The sequence below is a fragment of the Zalophus californianus genome, chromosome 9 (genome assembly GCF_009762305.2).
Source record: "Zalophus californianus isolate mZalCal1 chromosome 9, mZalCal1.pri.v2, whole genome shotgun sequence".
NCBI classification, from domain to species: domain Eukaryota; kingdom Metazoa; phylum Chordata; class Mammalia; order Carnivora; family Otariidae; genus Zalophus; species Zalophus californianus.
This window is the reverse complement of record NC_045603.1, coordinates 76,266,163-76,282,797: the sequence shown is the minus strand read 5'-3', so window position 1 is coordinate 76,282,797 and position 16,635 is coordinate 76,266,163. Positions and strand designations below refer to the sequence as shown.

Below are 16,635 nucleotides of genomic sequence, written 5' to 3'. Positions count from 1 at the left end.
CTGTCCTGTTGCAGGTATTTCCAGGGTACAAAAGAAAGTGATCTTTTCTGATTTGGGGTCCTGGAAAAGAGCCTCTAACTCCTGGGTGCATTCTCTACTTAAAATTTCTAGCTAGTTACCACCACAAAGTGAGTGTGATATACACACTCTCTAAATAGCAGACTGAATCTGTTTAAATGGGCTATGGACCAGAATTTCAAATCAGTCTAGAAGGACAATTTTCATCACTAAAATCCATCTACTTTGATTCACTTTGGGTTTTCACAGTAATTGTTTAGCACTTACAATGTTTTAAATCTATGGCATGGCTTTCTTAGTAAGAATTGGAGTATTATATGTTATTAAAACCCCCTTAACACGGGAAGAATGAAAGCGGGCACCAGAGTACAAATCAACATAACTCTTATTTCATTCATTTAAATGAAATCTCTTTCTCTAATGGGAGAGACATTGTCAAAATTAAAATCTTCATTTACACAGAGCTTTCATTTCATACTCTACGGTTACTTAGCATGATCCCTTTATAACAGATTGGCAGGGTGAGTTAATAATTTAAAAATAAATATTGAGACAGATAAGGAAAGGTTAAGTGCAGTGCTCAATACAGTTAACATGGTGGTTAAATGCTCTGGAGAAAGAAAGATCCAAGCCCCATTCTTAGCTCTACACCATTACCTAATAGCTGTGTGATCTCAGGAAGGTTACTAAGCTTCCCTGAGCCTCAACTTCCCTTTCATAAAACATGGATAAGAGCAGTAATTCACTATTGAAGAGAGAAGAATCCCCAAAACAACATACACGGCATTTTTATAGTACAATTCCTAACATAGAGTGATTTCAGTGAATGCTTATAAATTTACCATATGAGACTTTCTTTGGTAGGGACACTTAAAATGTGTGTGGGTTGGGGAGAGGGAGAGAAAGACAGACACCTATAATCTCAGGATTCATCTATTGTTCCCTGTATAAAACCAAATTTCAAAAAAAACCCCACAAAACCAATAAAAAACACCTCATTTAGTACAAAAACATGCTCATAAATACTCATGCTTCTTCATTTGAAACTGAATTAAATTGGCGGATATTAATCAACTATAACTTTTCAACAGCTTCCATGAACCAGGGGGGATAAGCTAATCAAACAGCAGAAAGATGAGAGCTCGGGACAGACCACACGCAGTGAGACATACAGTGCTTTTTTTAAAAGAGAAAGTGTGATAATGAAAGGGTTTTTTTGCTAAGAAAAAAAAAAAGCCCTAACATTCAGTATAAGAGAACATTTATTAGGCCCTCAACCCTGAAAACAAATGCCTTGACTATTTAATTTAACAAAGCTATACTTTAAATGCAGTAATATGTTGGACCCATGCAACTTAAAATATACATAATTTATAGAGGATTGTATAGGACTAATAAAACTAATAATAATTACAATAATATCGGCTATCATTTAGTGCCAATTATGGCCCAAGTGTCCTGTACAGGTTTTCTTAGTTAACCTTCACAATACATCAGTGAGAGAGAGGGAAAAAACCCTGTTATCTCCATAAAGATGAATTAACTGACACTGAGGAAGATTATATAACTTGTCTATGCTTACAGTTAGTACGGGACAGAGCAGATATTTGAACCTAGGATTGTTATGACTTCAAAAACCAATATTCTTTCTGGTCCAAACTGCTTCTCTATGCAGAACCAAAACTGAACTAAACGACCTTGAAGATCCCTTGTAAATCTAGGACTGAAATTATTTTTTCTCATAGGTTAATATACCTGAGGGTATCTAGTTCCAAGCCCTGTCCCCTTCCAGCAACTCTAACCCCTACCCTGGCTTCAGGGAGAAAAGCAAGAAAGGAGGAAATAGAAAGGAAGAGAGAATTACTTAAAGCTACATGTTTTAGATACAAACAAGTGATCTGCAGGTAATGCTAAGACCTAAGAAAGTGAGAGCAAGAGGAAAGGAAAGAATTTCAGTTGGTCATTAGAGAACTTCCTGACAATAAAAACAGAGGCATCAGAACACATTATCAAAGAACATTATGTAGGATAAACTGAAGAAAATACAACCTCGTGAAGGGCTGTCAACACACAAATAGTGTCAACATACACACAAGATGGGGAAGTACAAATATAGCCTACTTGGCTCAGCCTCACTTATAATTTAAAATAGAAAAGAAAAAAAGGAAAGTGGTAAAATAAGCTTGACGGCAGCAGTCAGGAGATTGCACTACAATTCTGCTAGCCTAAATACAAGTTAGCAAAAAGCTAACCCAAATATTTGTGCCACATTTTTCAAAGAACCAATCAATATGCAGCAACCATTTTTTTTTAAAGATTTTATTTATTTATTTGAGAGAGAGAGAATGAGAGATAGAGAGCGCGAGAGGGAAGAGGGTCAGAGGGAGAAGCAGACTCCCCGCCGAGCAGGGAGCCCGATGCGGGACTCGATCCCGGGACTACCAGGATCACGACCTGGGCCGAAAGCAGTCGCTTAACCAACTGAGCCACCCAGGCTCCCTGCAGCAACCATTTTATGTTTTCTTTCAACTCGCTATCCATTAAGACAGAGCATCTCTATTTCCTCTACAAAATCATGTTCAGATCGGAACCAGTACCCTAAGTTTAAGCTCAAAATTAGCCATCATAAATGCACTCCTAAAATAAAACTCAAATTTTGTTAAGTTTCTTAAGTATGTGCTGGGAGAACGCCGAATAAAAACATCATAAAGGTAACTTCCTTTTGGGAATAAAAGCAAAATAAAACAAGAACACTCCACATAACTCCAGTAGAGCTGTTAGACCCAAGAGAGTCACATCTAGTGAAATCTCCCACAGGCAAAGATCCAAAGTTGATTGCCTTAGGAAGCTTCAGAGTCAACAGTTTCATTTATGCCTTTCCAATGTCAACTGAGTTTTGATGTGAACCTTCCTCATCTGTAAAGAATGAGACAGCTACATGTTCTTGGTACTAACATCATTCTCTCACTTCCATTATGAAAAGAAATGTGTTTCTTTTTTTTAAAATATTTTATTTATTTAGTTGAGAGAGAAGGAGGAGAGACAGTGAGAGAGCAGAAGCAGGGGGAGTGGGAGAGGGAGAAGCGGGCTCCCCGCAGAGCAAGGAGCCCGATGTGGGGCTCGATCCCAGGACCCTGGGATCATGACCTGAGCCGAAGGCAGACGCTTAACAAATGAGCCACCCAGGCGCCCCGAAATGTGTTTTTTTTTATGATGATCAGGTACTATCTGGAAAAAAGGGCCATTTCCATTAAAAAATAAATACACTCAAGTCAGCCAGATTAAGGCTTTTGTACGCTTTCCTGTTTTTCTCCACAGCCACCGACACCTCAAAGAGAAGTAATATCTTAGCCTCTGGTCCCACCTTAAACAGGTGCTCCTTTTACACAAAACAGAAGACTTCTGACCATTAATTATTTGGTTCTGGTAATATTCCCCATGGAAATGTAGTCGTTGGGATTCCTAAGAACTTTTTTGAGGGAGACTTAAAATCCAGGGAAGACCTACCTTGTGAGTAGAGAAGGATCTGCATCTCTAAAAGAACACAGGTAAACACCTGCACCAGGTTCTCCAATCCCAGAAGCTCGAAGGCCTCTCGAAGAGGGTAATCGGAGAGGGGGAGTTCACTGGGCCCAGGTCTCTGGCAGATGACGGGTTCATAAACACCATAAAATTTCAGTGACCTCCCTGGAGGTGGAAGGGGTACCTCGTAGAGAATGTTATGGATGTAGCTCTCAAGCGGCAAGGGCGGCGGCTGCTGTGAGGTAACTGCCTTGTAAAGCTGGATAAGGAATTTCTTGCAGGCCTGCATGAAAGGCAGCGGTGTGATCAAACATATACTTTTTGAAACATACAGCGTGTCTCTGCTGATGTCATAGGAGTTGTATCGCTGGAGTTTCAAAAGGGAAGTTGTATCTCCCTCGTCAACACTGCTTGCCAGTGAATCCATGCTGCAGGAAGACGAAGCATACACGCCGCTGTAGTGCTCGGCGTTGTGCATCTGGTAGAGCGTCTGCATGGCTGTGCAGATCTGCTTACTTGTAACTTCTTCATAAAAAGTGAGAACAAAACCATAGGTACGAGAACCATCTTCCCGGGTAATTATAAATGAGTGGAACTGAGGGTCTTTATTGTCAGTTTGAGTTCTGAAAGATAGTCCTTTAGGCATGCACAGCTGTGGAGCAAGGGGGAAAAAGTATCAGAATGCAGTACACAAGTAACTTCAAACCAGAGAGAATGTCTGTTGTTGTTAACACAACAGGACTCCAAAGGACACAGGTTTTAAGCATATTTAATATTATTAGCAGCAGCCTTAAGTTAGAAATACACTGTAAGTTCCTCACTGACACACAGATAAAATTATTTTTAAAATATATATAGACAAGGAGAACCATCTTTACTGTGTATCACATGCAGAAGGGTTGACTAAGACTAAGAATGGAAAGATCTTTGACTTGTTCCCAGCAAACCTCTTATCCAAGCCTCTGACCTTCACCGCTGCATGTGACTTCTCTGAGCCTCATTTTCTTTATCTACATTTGCTAATCAATGACTTGAAGGCAAAACAGTCAAAGACACTTTACAAATACTTAAGTACCATTTTTGGAGCAATGATGGTAATGTTTCAGAGGAATAGGGAAGTAGGTGAAGGCCCATTTGATAAATTGAAAAAACAAAACAAAACAATAGTATCATTTTCACTATTCTGAACAATATGATACTTGATCTTAGAAAGAGAAACTTTAAAATGGAATGATTTTTTGATTTACTGAAGCAGAAGAGTAGAAACAAAGACATTTTAGATTCACTCCAGTAGATATTATGCTTTAGGTCTTGGTAACTACCCAGGATTGAGTCAGACTTGGGAACAAAATTACCTGAGGAGTTGAAGATACTATCTTTAAGATTCTCAAGATGCAATTTGAATTCATTCTTTAAAACATTTTAAGAAAACAAATTACAGAAAATTTGAAATATACTAAGGAAAAAAACTTGTAATTTAACTATCCTAACATAATGATCATTATTAATTTTTATGTATTACTATTTTTGTACTGCAATATGCTTTCTGCATAGAAATAATTTTACCACAGTTATTACATTTTTCTTTTTCAGACTTAACAATCAATCTGATGTGAAATTTAGAAGTTCTCCCCACGTTACTAAGAAAATGCAATTCACCTTGAAAGTTACATGGCCTTCATTCAAACTGTCAACATTTTATTAAGTATCTTTATGAGCCAGGCCCTATGATGGTGATACAGGTGAGAAAGACAGACAGACATGTTCCTGTTCCTATGGAGCTTCCAGTCCAGTAAGGACGGCAGATGACTAAAAAATCATAAACTATAAATAAAGTATGGGAAGTGCTATGAAAGGGTAAATACAGACTGCCATGGAAAAAACACAGCAGGAGGACATAAATTAGAAAAGAAGCAGCTACCGGAAAAAAATAAAGTCTAAGTGGAAACCTGAAGATGAGTATAGCTGTTAGTGAGATGAAGAGAAGGCAGAGAGGATACATGTGCAAAAGCCCACAAGACAGAACATGAGGGTCTGAGGAAGTGACACATGTTTTCTGTGGGTGGGGAACAGAATGCAAGATGGGGGGAGGTTATCCTACACTGTTGGTGGGGATGAAAGCTGGTGCAGCCACTCTGGAAAACAGTATGGAGACTCCTCAGAAAGTTGAAAATAGAGCTACCCTACGACCCAGCAATTGTACTACTGGGTATTTACCCCAAAGATACAAATGTAGTGATCCGAAGGGGCGCCTGCACCCCAATGTTTATAGCAGCAATGTCCACAATAGCCACGATCTCATCAACACCATGGATGGCTCACTGAGAGTGCCTACAGCAAGGACCTGAAAACTTGGTTCTGTAAAAAAGCCAGATAATAAATATTTTAGGCTCTGCAGGCCTTAAAATCTTAGTCACAGCTACTCAGCACTACCATTGTAGTGTAAAAGCAGCCACTGACAACACATAAAGGAACAGGCATGACTTTGTTCCAATAGAACTTTATTTATAAATAGGTAGCCAGTTGGATTTGGCCTAAGGGCTGGTTTGCCCACTCCTGGCCTAGTCAAGTAAAATGTAATGAAGGTAACAAGTAACATTTTCGGGCTAAAAATGCAGTACAACTTCCATCTCTCTCTCTGGTCACATACACTGGGAGCTCTGAGCCAACATATAAGAAATGTGACTAACCTGAAGCTACCATGCTAGAGACCATATGGAGAGATCATACAGAGATAGAGGATTCCCTGGCGATGTTCCTAGCCCTGGAGATATATCTGTGACTGAACCTTCAGAAGACTCCAGTCTTTAGCCTCTGAATCACTCTAACTGACACCCAGTAGAGCAGAGCGTGCTTGCTAAACCCTACCCAAATTGCAGATTTGTAAGCAAAGTAACAGTTTTGTTGTTTTAAATCAAGCGTCAACAAACTTTAGTCCTTAGGTCAAATCCAATCAGCCACCTGTTTCGGTAAATAAAATTTTATTGGAACACAATAGTGCTCATCCATTTAAGCATTGTCTGTGTCTACTTTTGCACTACAACAGCAGAGATGAGTAACTGACAGAAACTGTATGGCCTACAATGCCTCAACTATTTACTATCTGGCCTTTTATGAAAAAAAAATTGCTAACCCATAACCCATGTTTTAAGCCACTTAAATAGTACTGGGGTGGTTTGTTATACAGCAATGAATAATGGAAACACTCCCTTACTTTCTTTAAGTTTCCACATAAATACTATCTTAAAGAACCTTCCTTTATCATTCCATAAAAAATACTGTTTTCATCCTATAAACGCCATTAAAATGTCACTTTTTCTCTAGAAAGTCTTTAGTATATGGGGAAGAAATTAAAGTCTTGGACTGCTGTATACAAATGTACATTGTATACTGACACACACTACTAGTTTCTCTATTTTGTTTGGATCTCTAGACTGTAAATGACTCAAGGACTGGTGCTATATTTCTATGACTATAAACGTGTAAGAGTACCACACACAGAACAATATACTATTTGAGGCCATAAAAGGTGACTGATAATAAATATAAAAAGCAAAAAGCAAAAACCATGCAGTTTAGTATTATTAGGTCAGTGAAAATGTCTTTATATTTCATATCACTGAATATGAGACCTAGAAATTACGAAGGTAGCTTTACATAATTATTTTTATATATGTTGAAAAGAATTAAATTACTACGTATATTTGGGTAGAAGAAGATACAGAGTTAGGTAAACACACATAAATACCTGACTTTGTTAGAGGAAAATTTGTTTATTACTCATCTTGGGAATAGTTGTGTAAGGAAAGGCCATGGCAGGACCTTTTCATAGTTATGTCTTCACATTAAAACTGCTTTCTTTAACAACAAGAGGAGATCCTCTGCTGATTTATGAATAAAAACTCATCTGACACATCTACTACAATTAATAAAGATTGTAGGAAGGAAGATTTGAATCCCTCTTACTCCAGGCTATGCTCAAATTTATTTGGGATAGTGCATACCATATATGTATTTGTTGAATGAATAAACAAACAAATGAACAAGAAAACAAAACAACAGCTAGGGGTACAGGACCAGATTAGCTCCTCTCCTGATTAAGTCTACAGTTCTCTTTTTACATGTAGTAGGTAATACAGAAACGTAGTGACCTCCAAAGTCAAAATAAAGATTTAATTTAATTGATAGGCTTTCCTGACATCATAAACCACAAGATTACAGCTCCAACTGTTTTTGCACAGCTGCCAAATATTCCCTTAAGGTTTTGTAGCTTTCTTGAGCATGCATTCAAACATTTACAGGAAAAGCTTGCCAAAAGTTGTGCTCAAAGTAAAGAATGACTTTCTATGCTACAGATAACAGATGTTAAGAATTCTTAAATTCTCTTCTTACGAATCAAAAAAAGTAAGAATTACATTTCTAATCTGGGAACCATGACTTGGAAAATGCTACTGCCTTTTCATTTTTAAAAGTGAGAGTTCTTGTATGATGAATTGTCAGGTTTATTTTTCAGAAAACCTGAGACATAAAACAAGATTTGTTCATTAGGGCATTCAACAATCTCTTGTTATCCCTAATACTGCCTTTTACTGACAACAGCCCCTCTCCAACCCACTCTCCCACAATAAAACAACTAAACATTTAGGGCTGTCACTGTTTACCAGATTGCTACTGGTAATCAGATTACTTTAGCCAAAGTAAGCTCACAGTCCTGTGTACCCCCCTCCTTGAGCAACTACATGTCCTTATTATCCCTCTGGACTATTTCAGGTGGTTTGGCTAGAATTTTAACAATTCCTTTTTCCATCTTCTATAGTTCAGTGACTTCCATGCCTTCTCTTATTATACAAATAAAAGATAAATTATTCAGAGTTGGTCTATTTGCCCCTCCTTTCTCCTACCTTCATTCCCTCTCTCCCTCCTTTTTCCTTTAATCAATATTTACTTTATGTCATATATTACATTAGATCTTGGTAATTCGAAAGACAAATACAAAAATAATCTCTTCAGGGAGTTCACAGTCTGGTAAAAAAGACAAACTAATGGCTATAAAATAATGCGATCAGTGCTGCTGCGGAGTATGTTCAAGACATTATAGAAATAGAGAAGAGAGAGCACCTAACTACTTCTGCTTAAGATGACTTTGCAGGGGAGGTAATACCTGACTAGACAAAGACAGGAAAGGGAAGTATTGTAAGTAAGCAAACATTCCTTTATTTATTCAATGACTTCAGCCTCTACTGTGCGTAAAACTAGGGATACAGCAATGAATAAGCGAGAGTTGTACCTGTCTTCACGGTGCTTACATTACAGCAGGAGACACAGAGCTGATAACTAGCTACATAATCATTTAATTCCAACTGTGATAGGTGCTACAAAAAGGTACAAGGTGCTAAAAGGTCCTAAGAGAACCTGATGGGACCTGACTGAATGTTGGAAGGGTGGTCAGAGATGGCTTCTCTGAAAAAATTGTGTTTAAAATGAAACCTGAAGGGTAAGAATTCACCAGGGGAAGGAGAAGTGGAAGAATCCTCCCAAGAGAAGTGGCCGCAGAAGCAGAAGCTTTAGTGTGAAGAATGGAAAGGAGCAGAAGTCCAGGTAAGAGAGTTTGGGGGTTTGGACTAAGGTTTGGGTGTATAGAAACAGAGAGAAGTAGATAGATAACTGACTGCACATGGAGAGGGTAAGAAAGTGAGAACTTTCAAGGATAATGCCAGATTTTCGGCTTAGGCAACTACATGGATGGCTGTACCATTCACTGACCAAGGCTAGTGGGAAGACTGTGAATTCAGTTTTGGGCATGTTAAGTTTGAGATGCCCATGAAATATTCTAGCTCCAAAGTTAAGAAAACCAGTGGGCTTCCCTGGTAATGGCTGGATTAGAGCCCCATTCCTATGGTTTTACTGTGAGATGAGAACTTAAACTTGGATGAAAATGAGGTCTTACTTTCATTCTAATGTCAAACCTATTAATCTAACTAAGGGTTATCCATCTCAAATTCAAGAACTTGCTGAGTCCGTAAAAAGTATATATAGCTCTTTTTCCTTCAAATCGTACAAGATGGGCATCTGAATAGGTTTTCTTCAGTCAACCCTTTACCTTTGCTCTTTGCTCATCATTCCACCCTACCCTTTTTTGTGACCAAAGTAAATAGTAAATTGTAAACTTAGAGCTTTATAGATTATAAAAAGCTTTATAACAGTTATGACTTTTTTTTTTTAAGATTTTATTTATTTATCAGAGAGAGAGAGACAGAGGCAGGCAGAGGGAGAAGCAGGCTCCTTGCTGAGCAAGGAGCCTGATGTGGAACTCGATCCCAGGACCCTGGGATCATGACCTGAGCCGAAGGCAGACGCTTAATGACTGATCCACCCAGGCGTCCCACAGTTATATGACTTTTAGTTACTTAAAATTTAATCATATATCAGATGTTTCATTTAGAATAGATATACAATACAGAATCTTTATATTTCATATAAGCTGCTTAAAAAGGTATTGATCATATTTTCTTCCTAACAATCCCTAGGTTCACTACATTCTTAAAGATAAGATCTGCTGACCAGAACCTTATATAAATAGTCATGGATGCCAAAATGCAGATTACCTCAAAGAGATCTGAAATGGGGGAGGAGGAGGCAGGGGACCTTTGGCTCCATTTGCAATGCTTTGCTTCATTTAAGAGAAAAAGCACCGACCTGAAGCAAATTCGTCAATGTTGAAATGTGTCAGTTCTGGGTATATGACTGTTGTATTGTTTTCTTTTATGATACTTTCTCCTACCCCTTTTTTTCCATGAAGATCTCTCAATCAGTAACCAAAAGAGACATAAAAAGCAATTAATTCAGAAACAATTTCACCTGTCATTATTTATTTTCTATTACATTTGCATGGCACTCATGGAATTTTTTTTTTTTTTATTTAACAAAGTTCATTGCTTTGGAGTATTTAATTTCTGTATGAGATTAATGACCCTTCTTCAAAGCACCACTGTTGCTTGTTAAAAAATGACTGATATTATAGAAGGTGATGACTCGCTGGGAGTGGGATTTTGCTAAAGGCAAGAAGAAAGCTTTATACCTCTAGGTGGGAATAAATTATAGCTTCATACACATGTACTTACTAATAAATCAGAGGGAAATAAGGGCAGTAAATCTATACCCAAATGCAGACTAGTTTAATGGGATGCTTTTCAGAGATTTTCAAGGAAAGCCAGCAATTCCTTTTAGATTTGCAGCAATAACCAAAATGCTATGTGGTGCTTAACCATCAAACACAAGCCTATGTGTTTATTCTTCATAGGAGACTTTGGTTGCTTACATAACATAATCCCAGAGGCAAGAGGAAAGAAAGTAACAAAGATTAAGGAAGCTGATCCCTGCTTTAAAGATGAATGCTTTACAGACCAAGGCTAAAGCTATCATAGATGTCTCACTATTAATGCATTCAAATGATTAACAGAAAGAAAACACACCAAGTGTGGCATTTTGTTCCAAATGACTATGGATTCATACTGTAGTAAAAACCATTCTAGTTTCTCACAGCTGAATTTATACTTTGAAATACCTTACTAATTTAAGAAGTCAAGTGTTGTAATCTATTTACATTCTTATCTAGGTTTCCATTGCTTCATTTAGACACTCTTTTCTTTAATACTTTTCTATTAATTTGCTGGCACAGCAGCTGATAAATTATTTTTTGTCATTGCTGTTTGTTGACAATTTTAGTCAGAAGCTTGCCTGTGTTCCTCCAAGTGTCATAAATATAACAAACAGTTGTGTTCTACTTAATATCTATGGTGCTGTCTTCACCAAAGACGAGGCCCCACAGTATTAATGTCCAGCAAAATGGAATCTCCAATTAGAGAAATAACTACACTGTGTTCTGTGAGGAATCAAAGTCAGAGAGCCAAGTGCCTTGGGTATCTGTACTTAGAAAAAGTACCACTACTCCCTCTTTGTAGAAAACTCAGACTGGAATGAATTTACTGTGATACAGAAATACCACAAAAGATCCAATGTGACCCACGTCATTTTGGTGCAGGTCAAAACTAAGTTATATCATTTTTCTTTGGGGGAGGGAGGCAGCATGTAGTTGGGGAAAAAGTGAGCTAGAGAGTAAAAATGATCTGGATTTAACCTCTGAGACTCCCTGCATAACTCTGGGTTAGTAATCTCTGTAAAATATAAGAACTCTCACTGGGCACATGTCAGCATATGTGAAAGTAACATACATGAGATATCTGGCAGGTATCTATTGTATATTAATTTCCTTACCTTATTACAGTATCATTTCATAATGGGATCTTTTAAGCTCTACTACCTTTAAAATTCTAAAAAAGAACTACATCTATCAGTGTCTCAGTCCACTGTTAATTATTTCTGTGCCTATTATGCCTGATATCTGATTTGCTCACTTAGGTGTACCCTGATTCTTATAATCACAGAATTCCATTCATGGAATCCCAAAGTATTACCCAGGCTTCTTACTGGGACCCTCCTTAAATAATCTGAAAACTATGACTATTTCTAAGAATCTCTTAAGGGACTTATAACCACCATTGGTAACTCACTGCATTAATTCAAATTCCTTATACACAAATTCCTACTAATGTCTAAATGATGAATTCAAGTTCCTTTTCCTCTTTACTTTGTGAGTATAATAAATTACAGGCCCATCATACAACATTCCTTGAAATATGAAAACTGTAATCGTGTTCCTTCTATCAGGATCCTCTCTAAGCAAAGAAATATTACTCTTTATCAAAGCTTCTATGTATTAATTAATACAAACCCAAACACAGCTTAACAGTAGGAAAAGAAAATGGGCTTTGAGGAACACATGCACCCGGATGTTCAAAGCCGCACTATCTACAATAGCCAGATAATGGAAACAGCCCATGTGTTCATCAAGTGACAAATGGATAAAGAAGAGGAGGTATATACACACAATGGACTATTACTCAGCCATAAAAAAGAATGAGATCTTGCCATCTGCAACAACATGGATGGAGCTAGATAGTATTATGCTAAGTGAAATCAGTCAGTCAGAGAAAGACAAATACCATATGATTTCACTCATATGTGGAATTTAAGAAATAAACGAGCATAGGGGATAAAAAGAGAGAGACAAACCAAGAAACAGACTCTTAACTACAGAGAGCCAACTGATGGTTACCAGAGGGGAGGTGGGTGAAATAGGTGATGGGGATTAAGGAGGGCAGTGCACTTGTGATGAGCACCGGGTGATGTCTGTAAGTACTGAATCACTATACTGTACACTTGAAACTACTATTACACTGTATGTTAACTAACTGGAATTTAAATAAAAACATAAAAAACAAAGAAAATTGGCTTTGAGGGTCTGTTATATACATTTATCTGCCCTGGGGACTGTAGGAAAAGTAACTTAACTTCTCTGAGCTTCATTTCCACGTCTATGAGGACAATATTATCTACCTTAAAGAATTATTTAAAACATCAAATGAAATAACGTAGACACTGTCATCTTAACGAAATAAAAAGAAGGCTAAAGAGTAAAAAAACTACATACCATGTTCACTGCATCTTGATCAAAAGGGTTCCATTCTATATTCTCAGGATAGTGGGCCAACACTTTGGATTTGAATGTTCTTCTCAAAGGACTCTGGTCAAAGTTTTCACCTATAACAAATAATTAATAATTAGTTGATATTTAGAATTGTTTCAAAAGCATGTAGTTTTATTTTTTAGATATACTGACAGATAATGTTGAAATCTGATTCAATTTCTACCTCTAACAGTCTGAGTTGTAAAATTCTCAATGGAACTGTTAATGAAAGGTTACTGAAAAGAAACTGTTAATAAAAAATATGCATTTAAAACTTCAGAATCTGAATTTCAACATCTTGGGCAGACAACTATACTAAAAATCAAGATCTACTCAAATAATCTTTGCTGTAACCTAATTATTGTCCTCATTTCAATATGTGGTGATAAAAAAATCTACCTGGAAACATCTAATTTATTAACAAAACATCCCGAATTTAGCATCCTGAATCATACTTCTGATCCTAAGATTTTGTACATGGACAGACACAACGCTGCTGCACTCAAAGGAGGCAATTTTGCTTGAGCTGCCACAGAAATTTGACAAGTGTGACTGCATCCAGGCTTTTACAAGTAACAGAATTAACAGAATTAGAAACATCATTACTGAGTGTCTAGTAGACACACTAAACCTATGAAAAGAAACAAGCTATTCCAAGCCAAACTCATCACCTGTCAAAATTCAGGAAAAATAAAGGCAGGCTATACTTCGATTATTATATATAAATAAACTTCAGTTATAGCTGTCAGCTCAGTTCTTTATCTTCTTGACCAAATTAATTCCCATGAGACCTGTTTCCCCCAAATGCCTCAGTTCCATAAAATATGTTAATGTGGATGGCTCTTAAATTCTCAATGTCAAAAAGTTGAGACTGAAGAATAGTTTGTATAAAACACAAACTATTATATCAAAAGATAAATGCTACTTACCAGTATTTGTACAAGTAAAAATACCAAGTAATTTATAAATCATAATTGGGCATCTAGTTAAGACTCAATTTCCATTTTTGGTAAAAATATGAAAAGATGGATACTAAAACACCTTTTAGTGCAAAACTTAACAGATCACAAAAGGAGGGAAAAGTTACACTCTAAAATCTTGTTGGAAACCGCAATATAAAATACACAGAAGCTTTTCTGAATAAAGGCACATAGTTTATTAAATAGATTTGCTGCAGAAACTGTATTGTTTCTAACAAGCTCTGGTTAATGATTGTTTTCCTCTGGATTCCTCTTACTTACCTAGGCAAATGTTTCATCTCTAGTTTTCTACTCCATATATTTATCTTCTAAGAGACAGAATAGAGAGCTTTCACTTCTAGAAGAAAAAGTGTCAAAAGCATCCCTGAGGATGGTTTATGAATTTCTGCAACATGCCTATAGAGTATGCTTACAAAGTCAATGGAAAAATGTGGAACTGTCCATGAGTCAGTGTGCCTGAAGAAGAGTCAGGATTCAGAATACCTGACTTCAGGAAGGGCAAATGACATTCTTTAAGCTGACACTAGATTCTCATGCAAACACTAAGAATTTTTAGATTATTCACTTCTTCATTAAAAAAAAAAGACGATGACTAGGGGAATTTGGGTGGCTCAGTTGGTTAAGCATCTGCCTTTAGCTCGGGTCATGATCTCAGGGTCCTGGGATAGAGCCCTGCATTCGGCTCTCTGCTCAGCGGTGGACAAGTCTGCTTTTCCCTCTCCCTCGCCCTCTGTGATCTCTCTTGCTCTCACTCTCTCTCAAATGAATAAAATCTTAAAAAATAAAAAAGACTACTTTTCACTTCACTTTAAGTCACAGAAAACACAAAACAAAAATTCCCTCTTGGTTCTAAAGGTCTATGCTGCTGACTCTGCTACTGACACAGGAACAGGATATCCTCAGATAATATACAGCAACCAAGAATGCCTCTCCTTCACCCACCAACATATACCAGAAATGTTTATTTTTATCATAAGTGTAAATAAAATGTGAAACACTGTGGGGGCAGAAGAAACAGCACATAATGCAAGATATAACTCCTTGCAACACTTACCTTTTAATGAATTCCTGCCTGAGTCTGGTTAAAATAGTAACATTATCTTCATTCATATATCAAGTTATTAATGGGACAGAGGATAAATCAGAAAAGCCATGACAGTGCCATTTTCAATATAATTGTTCTGTTAACTAAGGAACAACACCACACCCTCCTGAAGCACAATGGAATCACCCAGAAGATAGAGAAGGAAAACCACCTTTTTCAGAGAGAAAAAATTTCACAAAAACAAAAAAATGAAAACACTCAATGAAACAGAAACACATATCTAAGAAAAGAAAAACAGAACCACCACCACCACCACAAGCTACTAGACTGCCAAAAGGGGGGGGCAATAGGAAAGGTCATTGCTGTATATATATAGCTGTCTTGGCAAATACCATTTTGAAGTAAATTAAGGGAACAACCAACCATGTAGAAATTCTGATAACTGTTAAGGCTTTAGACATGAGTGGATGCAGTTATCACTACTATTACCAGCCAAAGAAGAGAATCCTGAAGACGACTTTTGGAGATGGGCAGTGGGGGGAACAACCTAGTCTTCTCATTTTGAACCCATGTTATAAATGAACTTCTAACTTAGAATTTACTGCGAGGACTTAGCAGGAGAAATGAATCAGTCTAAGAATTTGGGTTCCCAGGCAAATGAAATGATACATAAGCATTCTTTACTTAAAATCCACCTTTTAAACACTATACTGAAATGAACAAGGATTATAAATTTGTGCAAATATTAATATTCCCCACTACAAATGCATATAAACTTAATTCCAAGTAATACTGCCAAGTAAACTGCTACTAAATTTAAGCTGCAATTCAGCCCTTCCTTCTAAGAAAATAGCATGTATCTGCCAAGAGAGCTTAAGACCAGTGAATAATTTTTTCAAGGCTTGAAGCAAATGAGTTCTTTACAAAAATTAAGATGCAGATGAAAGAACAGAAATACAATATAATACCTATTTTTGCCCAAGCAAAACTGAAAAAAAAAAGTTATGATGGGCTTGGGGTGAATTAAAATAATGATTTCTAACACCTTAATTTTTATTTTTACTTTTATTTTTATTTTTACCTGAAGTCGTATTTGCAGTATCTTGGCTCTTGCCATGACGATCTGCTTCTAGCCATTGGTACAAAACTACATAATGTAACAGAAACAAAAAACTTTATAAACAAAGAAACACAAACACAAAAGCAAAATGACTTTGAAGAATGGAAAATGAGAATAACAAATTAAACAAAAGCAATAAACATGAGACATTAACATCAATGGAATGTAGCTTAACACCTATAGTATACAGCTTATAAGCTATTAGTAATAAGAAAGCACAGAGAATAGGTAATTGTATTTTAATGTAAGAAGTGAAATACTATTTAAACATTTGTAACAGTTATTCATATGGGAAAAAAGCACATATATTCTTCTCAATGCTGATTTGAAGAGAAGTATCAGGAGAAAGCTAATGTTTCCATAG

The 16,635-nt window shown here is 36.8% G+C and overlaps 1 protein-coding gene across 4 annotated transcripts in view; it reads right to left on the bottom strand.

Moving 5' to 3' along the window:
* The window catches only part of DENND5B (DENN domain containing 5B), a 188,846-nt gene that overhangs the window by 96,174 nt on the left and 76,037 nt on the right, over positions 1–16,635 (bottom strand). For 2 of the 4 annotated variants that reach the window (XR_003520148.2, XM_027595521.2), the window contains exons 2-4: positions 16,233–16,298; positions 13,091–13,200; positions 3,526–4,192 (exon numbers count right to left, since the gene is read on the bottom strand). Coding sequence is in view for 3 of the 4 variants with exons in the window: in XM_027595521.2 (XP_027451322.2) it covers positions 3,526–4,192; positions 13,091–13,200; positions 16,233–16,298 (843 nt within the window). In the remaining variant the exon portion in view is untranslated. Of the gene's footprint in view, positions 1–3,525; positions 4,193–13,090; positions 13,201–14,367; positions 14,444–16,232; positions 16,299–16,635 lie in introns of those variants that run through there. The other 2 variants (XM_027595523.2, XM_027595522.2) reach the window with 2 other exon arrangements.